The sequence below is a fragment of the Pempheris klunzingeri genome, chromosome 15, assembly GCF_042242105.1.
Source record: "Pempheris klunzingeri isolate RE-2024b chromosome 15, fPemKlu1.hap1, whole genome shotgun sequence".
Lineage (NCBI taxonomy): Eukaryota > Metazoa > Chordata > Actinopteri > Acropomatiformes > Pempheridae > Pempheris > Pempheris klunzingeri.
In genome coordinates, this window is record NC_092026.1 from 12,626,505 (window position 1) to 12,638,830 (window position 12,326).

General features: G+C 38.5%; 1 protein-coding gene across 1 annotated transcript in view; it reads left to right on the forward strand.

The window, feature by feature from the left end:
* The first annotated feature begins 5,311 nt into the window (after positions 1–5,311).
* ghrhra (growth hormone releasing hormone receptor a) overlaps positions 5,312–12,326 on the forward strand; it is a 28,934-nt gene continuing 21,919 nt past the window's right edge. Inside the window, exons 1-2 of the mRNA XM_070844905.1 lie at positions 5,312–5,398; positions 6,087–6,195. Of these exons, the coding sequence (XP_070701006.1) occupies positions 5,312–5,398; positions 6,087–6,195 (196 nt within the window). The remainder of the gene's footprint in view (positions 5,399–6,086; positions 6,196–12,326) is intronic.

Genomic DNA, 12,326 nt, shown 5'->3' on the forward strand with positions numbered 1-12,326 from the left:
AAACATTGCAGTTCCACATGAAGTCCATAATCGTGGTTTACATTGGCCACTCTTCTCAGTAATTCTTCTCCCACTATATTGTAAACGTTGCAGTTCCACATGAAGTCCATAATCCTGGTTTACATTGGCCACTCTTCTCAGTAATTCTTCTCCCACTATATTGTAAACATAGCAGTTCCACATGAAGTCCATAATCCTGGTTTACATGAATGTATCAGTCAGAACTGGATCCAAATTAATGGATTAATGTTATTCTTTCATGTATTTCTAACCTCTTGTCCCAGTTGTTTTCAGCTTTATGATGAACAAAAGCATCACTGAACAACCAAAACTTTTGCGAAAAAATTGCAGTCTTTATTATCAGATTTATATGTTCACTGTGAAAACCCCAAAGGAAACATGATAGATGCAGATTTCATGCAGATTAGTAGGATGAGCTCTTGAATCTTTCCCATGACTGACAAGTTACTTCTGACAGCTTCAGAAATCTGACAGAAAGCTGGTCTCAGCCCAGTCTTATCATCTGAAAGTGGAGCAAAGTGAAGCGTCTTATCATGAGATGAAGGTTTGAACCAATGAAGACGTCACAGAATGAGACCAACATCTTATTCACATTCCCCCACCCTGGTTGACCAATAGTTTACAACTTTCATCATGTCTTCAAACAGTTAAAAAGTTAGCTTGACAAATCCTGTTTTTTAAATTTAAAACCAAGGCTTGTGCTTTAGGTAGTGCCAAAATGAAGGCATCAGTACTCAGTAGTTCAGACAGCTCATGATTTATACAGGAAATCTACTTCAGGGCAAAAGGACAAATCTGCATCATTAAAACATGCAAAACATCCTTCATGGACCTTCATGGAGTGTTCAGCAACACTACTTTCACTGATTGGCTTATTCATTCCTCCATCATCAGGCCTTTTCCTGACCTAGTTTCTTATTACTTACAGTGCTTGTGATTGCATGTGTCCTATATCTGATGATACATATGTGTCTGCCAGGGTCTGCTCTGTGGTGTATATTACTTCAGGGGTTTTGATGTCAGCATTGTACTTCAAAATGCTACAGTCCATTGAGTGCAAAACCATTTCACAAACAAAACAGCACATTTATCTGTTACAGTAAAAGGTCTAAAATACTTTGATATAAGTTTCTCTGACTCAACATCAAAGGTGAAAGCTACAAAGCACAAATCACAGTCCAATATGGCTGTACACTTTCTAAAGGGAGAGAAGCCTTCAATTTGTGAAATCTTCAGGCTGTAAAATTAGCATCTGCTCCAGTAACTACAGCTGAGGCACTCAATTTGTGGAGCCATAAAACGCTGAGCGTTGTCAAACCAAATAAAAGTCATATTCAAGTATTGCTAACAGGTATGAACCAGTATTTAAACATCATTTGGCTATGAGAAGTGGCACACAGCAAATTTAGTGGGACATATTCATTTTTTACACAGAGAAGAATCACATTTTACATCCCACTGACAAACTTTTAATGGTCTATTCTCCATAAGATAAGATAAGATAAGATAAACCTTTATTGATCCCCAGAGGAGAAATTGAGTTGTTGCAGCATGTAGACGGAAAAAGACAGTGAAAAACAAATAATTAGAGGAATATAACACCAAAGTATGAATAGAAGTAAAAATAGAAACTATGGCATGGCAAGAGTTGCAGTTGTGTGATTAGCAGCAGCAAGATGAGTATATGCCAACAGCATACACCAGATTAAAATATATAAAGATTAAGTCATACTACTTGATGTTTGAAGAATAGAGTGTAGTAATATATAATGTAATAGAACAGTATAGCACATCAGAATAATATGGTAATGGGTATAGTATACTGTACTAAAGTATAGTATATGCTGATATAGTGTAAAATAATATATAATACATATTATAGTACAAAAGTGTAATATAAAATACAAAATGGCATATACTAAGACTATGGCAAAGTATAATATATAATGAATAATACATATAGTATGAATTATAACAAAATACATAAATCCCTCCAACAGAGAGCCAATGGAGAGGTAGAGTAGGTGTTTTTCTAAAGTTAACCCAGGCACATCCTGGACTGGTCACCAGTCAATCACAGGGCCACACATAGAGACAGGCAACTAGTCAAACTCACACTCACACCTATGGGGCAATTGAGAGTCACCAATTAACCTAACCTGCATGTGTTTGGACTGTGGGAGGAAGCCGGAGTACTCGGAGAAAATCCACACAAGCACGGGGAGAACATGCAAACTCCACACAGAATACAGGAAGCCATACAAGAAATCATAAATGAAAATCAAAGTCACCAAATAGAAACCCGGACTGAACGGCTTTAGATGTTTTACCTCTGCTTCACCTCTGTAAGTAAATAAGTAAACAACAGCATTGTCCAATTTACTGATGTGATGTTACATGAATTCTGGGCATAAAATCTGAAATTTAAGAGGTCTTTTTGGCTGCAATTTCAGGCTCCCAAGCTGTATACAGTTATAAGGACAAACAAATCCCCAAAGAAGTAAATGTGTTCGTTTTGTTCTGTGGCGAAGGAATGAGTAAGTCATTTCTGAAGCAAAAATGGCAGAAATTCAGTAGTTCCAGCTTCTCAAATGTGAATATTTTCTGTTGTCTGTAATGATTCCTCTATGATAGTAAAACTGAATATTTTTGAACTGGTAGTTGAACAAAACAAGACCTTTTATTACTTCTCTATGAGCTCTACATTTACTCACACTCGAAAACATTGATCAATGAATCGATTATGGAAATGAAAACTTCAGTTTTGATATACTTACAGTGCAATCGTGTGTTGTAGATTGCGAAAGGACAAACTTGAATAGGATGTGTTAGCTCTCACTTTTATCAACATCCTTACTGTCCATTGATTGAAACCAGTGATCAAACAGGAAATGCAAAGCTGTGTTTAACTGCAAATAACCAATATGTTTGATAGATAAGTCATTAGCCAACAGCCATCAGTGTTATCACACAAACCTTTAGTTACACCGTGTTTGTTGACGAGCAGAGTGTTATAACCTTTATGGGAAGCCTATGCTTCTAAAACCTGATAACACCTTGTATACCAAGAGGTTTGTTTTTAATTATTTTTGAAGCCGCTGAGACACAGATTAACCCCTGGAGAGTGATAAGCAACAATCGTGGTCTCCTGCTGTCCACGAGAAGCTCTAGACGAACACAGTCGACGTTAAATGTTCCTGTTTATGAACCACTGCGTAGCTCCAGAGGAGTCGCTGAAGGTTGAATCCTGTGTTCTTGTTCTTGGGAACCTATTCTGTAGGGATGAGTTTTGCTTTTTTAGCACTGGCCTGCTCCACATTCACACCTGGAAACTGCCTAATGTGACCCCGTTTGTAAACTAATGACCATAAACCAGCTCCACTGGAGCAACATAGAAACATATTCTCTTTCCAAAGAGACATCAAGGTGTTCCATCTTGATGTACATGTACTTGTGCATCTTTTACGTAGCACTTTGCCATCACAGTGTTCACAGCAGTGCCATGGTCAGATTTTCCTGCTTGGGGGCCCTGGGGACAAAAATGACCCGTCTGAATCCCTTTTAACTACCCATTTCTCCCCTCTTTGTGGACTATTACACAGGCCAAGGTTTGCTGTGTGGTAATTTGATCAAACACAAATTATATCAGGAATATGCTCTATTTGCACGTATCAGCACTTACTGGCAGTCTACAGCGCACGGCCTCAAGATTGAGAAGGAAATTATGAAAGAAAACCCATCATGGAAGTAGAAACCCAGACTTACCAGATTCAGATATTTTACTCCTCTCACCCCTTTGTTGGTCTTTCATTATGTAAAGCAATCACAGACCAGGTGGTAATAAAGCAGGAGCAACCTTACGGATCATATCATGTAAAATTATAATTCATTACATTACTACAAGCTATCAAGACTATCAGTGAAGACTATCAGTGAAATTTGGGATTGGGAGCAATTTCCTTGAAAAGAGTCTTGTTTTACTGTGGAACCACAACTTAAAATGTAAATCTGATGTATCTGAGTAAATCAGAATAATGGACTGGTCTAACTTTTTTTTATGTGTCACATCAAATGAAGCAGCCAATATGAAATTCACTTCGGTAACTCAGATGGTCTTTTGCCCCTCTGCTTTCATTTGCCCTATTGACGCCCTGACAGTCCTCTGTGCAGCCTGTAGGTGACCTCACCTCCATGTTTTTATAGCCTTGTGCAACCAGCTATGCTAGAAAAATACTGTGTGTCAGTCAGTTTGTGGTATTTTGACAAAACATAACTTTGTTAGGAATATGCGGCATGTGAACACAATATAAAATAAAGTATATTTTGACACACAAGGCCACAAAGCAGCAACTCACGGTTATTACTATTATCAATCAATCCTCAGATTACTTTCTCCATTAATTGATCCATAACACTTCAGCAAACAGTGAAACTTCCCATCACAATGACCTACAGCACACATGTGACTTAATGTCTTCTTTTGTGCAGCAGTCCAAAAGCCCAAAATATCAAATTTCTTATAAATGTAAGATCACGGCATGCAGGGGATTCTAACGTTTGAAAAAACATTTTTGCTTGAAAAATAATTTAAATGATTAATACTAAAACCAACTGATAAGCGGTAGAACTGGAGGGCAGTTACCAGCTTTACCTGGTGAGTAATCCAGCCGATTAACAGGCACCACGTAATGCAATGCAAAGCTGCAAGAGATGTGACTGCATGTCACTGCCTGAAGACAATTAAAACACTGCATATGACAAATTTTTCCTTTTTTGCTTATGTTATTTTATATATGTCTGTATGCATATATGTATTTTACTCTTTGTACTATGCTTGGCAGGGTTAACAATTATGTCACTGACATTGGTGCCAATAAAGCTTAGTGAGTTGAATGTTTTTGCAATGTGACATCAGTACTTAAGTGGATGATCCAAGTTCTTTTTCTTCCATCACTATTTGTTTGAAATTAGGCCAATTTGAAATTGGCTCTTTGTTTCATCATCTACACCGCCATCTCTGTGAATGAAGACATTCATTCACCTGACAGACAGACAGAGAGAGAGAGAGAGAGAGAGAGAGAGCGAGCAGATGTGAGACAGCAGCTTCTCACTCCAGCAAGTTTGCAGCTCGCAGGGAGGACGAGGATTCATCTATTTTAGGTTGACAGAGTGCATTTTAATACCGAGGCTGTAAAGAAGTCTGTCTTCATTAGGACGCACAGAGGAGCGGGTAACCTGGATTTGCGCTCACATCGTCGTCCTATGAGGGATATAAAGAAGACATAAGAACATGGGAGTGTTTTGTAAGGGGCTGCCAGGACGACAGAAGAAACTCATATTCCTCATCTTTTATCTTCATCTGTGTTACAGACCTATAGTGAGTGGCATGTTCATGTTTCTTTATCATTTATACAGTTTCACTGCAAACGAGTGGCTCAAAGTGCTGCAGAAGTTCACCCTTTTGCTGCTGCATGTTCAAAAGCCTGGTAATTAGGAAACGATCTACTTAATTATTGCTTAATGACAACCTTTATCGCAGTGTCATTAACATTATTACCCTTTGTCCTTGTTGGGCTTTTTTTTTTTTGGAGCATGTGGCACAGTTGAACAGCAAAGGTCCTCAGTAAGCTGCTGGCACTAATTAGTGGAGGTTCGCGCCCTGCATCCATCACAATCTGTCTGGTCTCAATCAAAGAGTCAATCAGCAGGGAAAACATGGAGAAGAAATGAAAAAATTAAAAAACGGGGTATGATTGGTCCAGATGTTGTTTTACCTGCAAGGATAGAGCGAGAAATGTTTAATGGATCAATAATGTTATTATTTTTTGGGGGGGGGGGCAAACGATCTTAAATTAGCAGGGAAATTAAAATATTACAAAAACTATAGATTAAAGGGGACTTCTTTCGTGGATAATCTACTCGGACGAATGACAAAAAAAGAAGTGATCTATCCAAAGACGCGTCTGTTGAGGATTTGGTTAATAGGCTGTTGAAAGCGAAGAGCATCGGATCGAGGCGCATGTGTCTGCTTTCTTGTAGATAACTAAGTTGTCTCGTATTTTCAGGCAGAGGCAATGCATCCGGACTGCGCCATCATCTCTCAGCACCTGAGGGCTCGGGAGATTTGTAGCCTGACGAGGAGGAGCGAAGTGCAAAACCAGACCGAGCACAGCGGTGGGTTCATGTGTGTGACGATGCTGCTGCTGCTTTGTGTTTTTGGATACAAACACACCTTGGGAGATAAGTGGGAAGCCTTAACGCACGGCCAGAGGTTTTTAATAGACAGGAGGAAGATTTTTGATGAGGAGTGAAACACACACAGGCAGAAATCAAAACATGAAATCCAAAAAGGAAAATGATGCAGGCTAAACTTTCTTGGGTTTTATTTGCCAGTCAGCTATTTCCTTTTGGTCACTGTAATGTTTGTGTCTAAATCGTCTTATAGCTGCTTTGACTGTGAGATGGCCAATGCTGGTTTCCAGCTGTATTTACTGTAATAAAATCTCATCATGACTACTCCACTGTAGCAATGATCAGCATACACATACACATTTAGTATATATAGATAACACATATAGTATAAACACAGTAACTCGTGGCTGTGGGCTGACTCTGTTTGTGAAATAGCATGATTGAAAAGGGAGTGACATACACAGAGACAAGAGATGCACAGAATAAACACAACAGACAGACATGCAGACAAAACAGCTGTATATGATGTATGTGATGATATGATATGACAAGTCAGGGAGCAAAAATAGATTTGACTAAGTGGGGTATGTATGGGCATTGCGTGTGTGTTTGTGTGCAAATATGGACGCATGCATAAGAGGCAGCGATGTGCATCTGTGCAAGGGGATCCTTGAAAGGGTGGCGTGTGAAGCAAGGAGTGCAGCAAGTGTGGTGGAAAAAAAGTCATAGTGATAATTAATGTATGATGTAATAACAATATAATGCTGTAATGATAATAAAGCAATATGCTAATAATACAATAATATTAGCACTATCACCACCGTATCCAATACCACATAATGTAATATAAAATGAACATTGCAATAACTAACATTACATTTATGCAGCAATGAGGAGTGAGGCCACACTGGGGCTCTGGGGAGGTGAGAGTTTGTTCCAAAGAAGAAACAAAAGTGTACCCTGTTAACCTGATGCACCAGATGGTTTGTTACACAGAACCATCTGGGAAATCCTCCATAGAGACTGTTTGTAAAGAGTCAGACATGTTACCTGGCAGGTGATTCGATGAACTATCTGTCTATCACCGTCTAACACAGGCTAACTAGATTTACTGTTTTCTAGGTGACTACGTTTTTCTGCTGACAACTTCCACAGCAGTATTTCCCTACCCCTCCTACATTCCCTAACTTCACATCTTACTTCCTCCTTCCTGCATGTATGTAGACACTGTAACTGAATTGTGGTGTATGTTGCACAGGGCTGTAATCTAAAGCATTACAGATAATTGTGAGCTAAAGCTTGCATCTCATCTCATTTTATGAACCTCTGAAGACCCTCATGACTGCCAGAGCACTCACACAAGACAGTAAGACTTAATATATGCCGCACCAGAAGAACCCTCACATGATTTGAGGTCAAAAAGCATTCAAAGCCACTTAAATTAGTTTTTTTATTGAAGGTTACATTTATCCAAGAATTTACCTTTAATCTAGATTTTAGTCGTACAATCTGTCTTTATCTTCATTGTACCTGAATTCCTTTTACAAGATGACAACTACAGTCTGAAATCCCTAAATATTCACTTAAATATCAAATATATAAATGTCAAAAGAAGCAGCAAATCGGTACAGCTTGGCAGCTGTGAATTTCTTGTGTGGGACCAACAAAGGTTCTTATCCTATTTTGAAAGCACTGAGGATGCAGAGAATGACTGAGGTGCTGATGTGTGTGGACACTGTTATTTCACCATGTTAATGATCATCATACTGATTTGACTACCTGCACTGACACCTGTTCCTCCACCTGGTGAGGTTTTAGCTTGTCCTTTCAATCTGATGCATTGACTCCATTAGACACTAATGACCCTGGCAGGGTCATTAGAGGGCCACACTGCGTGTTTCTATAAAGGATTACGTCACTGAAGCCAATCTCTTCTTCACTTCATCAGAAACTGCCCCAGAACAACAACACTATGGCAACTCCCCTCTGCGAGAGTGATGAACTTTAACATTTCCAGACTAATCTGATCCTAATTACCCCTGATGACTCTGAATGCGAACGCTTTGGTGCAAAATTGTCATCCACTGCTCATTACGCAGATAAATGTCTGCTGATGAGCTTCCGAGTCAAAGTAGGTGCGTTTGTGCGTCCATCAGTGTGATGCCAACCGTGCAGGTGACATGTAATCATGCAGAGTTGGAGAGTCATGCAGAGTTGAAAACCTTTGTGAAGGAGTAGCAGTCAGCACTGAGTGAGTCCTGGTAGTAATGGGTGAAAGTAGACGCCATATACTGTGGTGAAATGTGTTGCCCGTGGCAAAAAGATCAGCTACCGTCCTCCTCACTGATGCATTTTGTTTCATTTCGGGTTGCATCTAATGATTATTCTCCATTATGAATTAAGCTGTCGATTATTGTTTTGATTAATTGTTTATTATATGACATGTTGATAAAAACAGTCACTGCTTGAGAGCCCAAGACATCTTCATACAGCTAGTATTGTCTGACCAACAATCTAAAACCCAAAGATATTCAGTTTATAATGGTATTTATGTAGAGAAAAGCAGAAAACCTTCACCTTTAAGAGCCTGGAACAGCAGATATTTTTCATTTTTAGCCAAGCTAACAATGTGGCTTTGCAGATGAAAATATTGATTTGGCCGTGTTCAACTACACTGTAGTGGATTATTATCATTTATTAATTGAATATATGCCACTTATAAGACTAAATGATTTATGAAATGTTGTAATTTAAATCACAAAGGTTTTAATGAAATTTACATGGCTAAACACAAGCTATATGTGTCACTACTCCAGGATGACTTGTTAATAATAGTGCTCGAAAGGCCTTTCTATCCAAGATAGAATGATCTTATCTTTATGCACTAATCACTTGTATTTTTTGATATAGAAAAACTTGAAGCTGTTTAAAACTGGTCACTTTAGCCAAAAAACAATTACAGTTTGTTATATTTTAAAAATCACAAGTTCAAAATCCATTAAAAGACTAAATCCCACTGGGAAGAGAACTGTATGCATGCTGAGAAGACCCTATCTAATTCCTCCCTCAGAGGCACTTTGCAGCACTCATTTGGTGTCCAAAGTAATTTGACACATCATTGTTAATCGTAAATGAGGTGACATTCAAGTGGCTAAATGTACAGCCTCCTCTAGAGCAGTCTGTTCAAGGCCTAAGATTAGGCATTAGTCATCATCTTCTTGCCATGACTGCTAATTGTGAACAGTCAGACAAACTATGGAATATAATATTATGGTTTTGCTCACAAGCAAGTTCCCCAGTGATTAAGCCCAAAAGCAAAGATGTCAGTCTCAGTATAAGTTTCCATAAATCAGGGTTTTAGCTGCAATCATTGTGGCTTTTGTTACACAGATGAATGAGGACAAGCATTTCTTTTACCATAAATTGTATAATTGTGCCTCTTTCTCTTTGGCGCCTCTTTTCTCAGGCTAAAAATGAAATCTTTTCATAATCAGCACATCACAGATGTCACATCACTCTCAGTGTCTGCACGACTCAAATGCAGAAATCTGAATTTAAACATCTTGGAGTGGGGACTCCCTTATGGGAATATTATTCCACTTCCACAATTTTTATTTGAACTTGAAAGGAATTTAATCTATAAAAGTAATCCAACAAACAGCATGAAGTAAACAACCTAGATACAAACTTTGGTTAAGATACAGTGCAAAATGACCTGACCTGTACGTAAGGATTGCTTACTTTCTCACATCCGCTCAGCTGGGTTGTTGTAGACTGAAGTCAGTTTCTGAACTGGTGCCTTAACATAATGATGTTTAGCAAGTTACCATGTTCACCATCTTACTTCACCGCGGTAAGATGCTAAAATTTGCTAAATAGCATTAATCACAAAGTATAGCAAAGACTACAGGAATGCTATTAGTTTTGCAGTTATTTAGTTATAAACCAGAGTAAAAAGCTACAATTTTGACTTGATGATATTAAAGTTTATCATCCTGAGGGGAAAAAGAATATGTGCAGCAAATTTCATGGCAATCAATCCAGTAGCTACAGGTACAGATACACTTGGACTGGACTGAGTGACTGACCACAACATTGCTAAAATGATTTGTCAATCAATCAATCAAAGTTTATTTATATAGTCATCATTGCCACCTGCATCTTCTTCATATCTGCCAGAGCAGATGCTGAATCTACCTTTAAATTCTGAGTAAACCATCCAAATTTAACCAGCTTTGTCCTTGTAAAATTAAGGGCAATACACCAAGACAGTGCCCTTCAAAACACCCACATCTATTGTTTTCTATGAGCCCACATACTGTCAACATGTCGAGATATGACAAAGTCCTAATTCCTATTGTCAGTGCGTAAGAGCTCTCCAGAAAAGCAGAAATTTTTATCACATATGCTTCACAGATTTGCCTGCTGGCCACTGTGTTTTCATTACTTTATTATACGGGCATTCATTTATGGCAGATAATCCAAGATTATGTAACAGTGCTGGTGTGTTTGTCCCACTTTCTCGAACACCTTAATGTCAGACCTTTTAGATGAAGCTCCAACTTTCTAACTTATAACGAATTCATCTGCTGCCTTGTTGCCGTGTACTCCAACATTAGCTAAATCTAACCCTACAACCTGCCAGATACATTTTATAAAGCAGCACTGAAAGTTCAGTAATTAAATCAGCCCCCCCTGCCCTTTAATGCCTGTAATTGTGCAGCTGGGTCTATACAAATAACTCAGCTGTTTGGATTTGTTTGTTCCACCCACCAAAGTGCCCATCCATGTGCCACCATCTCTGCCATGAAAACTGAAATACTATTTGGAAGCTGTTTCCTCCCTTGGTTAGATGCCTCTGTTTTTCCTCTCTGTTTGGATGAAACTCATCTGTGTAAACCTGAAGATGATCCTCCCACATACTATACACTTAAGATGTTTTCCTCCTCACCAAATCTAAAATTTAGAGCCCAACAATGCCCAACTCTGGCATTAACCACAGTGAAAACTGAGAGAAGAATCTCTTAATCCCCAATACCAATTACCTCAACACAGCTATATATCCTCTGTTTAAAGAAAATGTACCTCTACCAAAGCTAAACCCCTACAGTTAACTGTAAGCTTGTAACCACATCTGTTATTTTCAAGCCTGCACTTCACTGCCAAATTCAATCTTCTTATCCACAATGGATTTCCTCCCCTTACAACAAGTTGGACTTGACAAGGGGGCGGTTTGAAAGGCATTGTTTGTTGGGTGTGATTAATTGTGGCTTAATGTGAATGGAAGCCCACAACAGAGAAGAAATCTTCTTTATATCTTGGGGGCTTAGTCCGGAAATAACAACAAGTACGGTATGTATTTTCAAGTTAGCCCTCTAAAGATGATGGAAATCAACCTTTTTCACTGCGGACAGTTTGCTTTTTATAGCAGGAAAAATACAGGTGTAATTATATTTCATTGTCCATTGATAAGGCGGTCAGCATTGTCCAGGAATTGATAGACCTTCACACAATGTAGTCATGATTTGTGTAATTAAATACAACTATGCTTTTCTCACAATAACAGCTTGAAAACCCAGATGAACTTAAAAACAGCAATGGATTAATTTTCATTCACCAAAATGTATGCAGTGTAATAAACAAAATATACATAATCCGTCTCAGGGCTGAGATGACTGACTGAGACGTTATAGTCCTGTCAGGACTATGACAAACTGAACTAAAATGATTATTAACAATATGATTGTTGACACATTGATGAATATAATGTAGACAGGACAGATGATGCAAACAAAGGACAGGGTGTAGCAGTCTATGCTGAAGAAATATTGAACTGCCCCTGTGTTGAATCGAAGAATAAATAGAAGTGATTTGATTCATCTATAATTGAGTTACTTCTTCCCAGTGGTACTGATCGCACAGTAGTACGATGCTCTTGCCCAGAATGCTCTCAGGTCTTTTACATAAGTTATCAAAGAAGGAGCATGTTTTATTGGGAGATTTAAATTGAGACTGGTTCTGGTCCTCAAACTCACTTAAGGACATCTGGGATGCTCTATATCTGTCACAATTAATTAACTTTCCAACTTGGTTAAACTAAAAAACCTGGATAA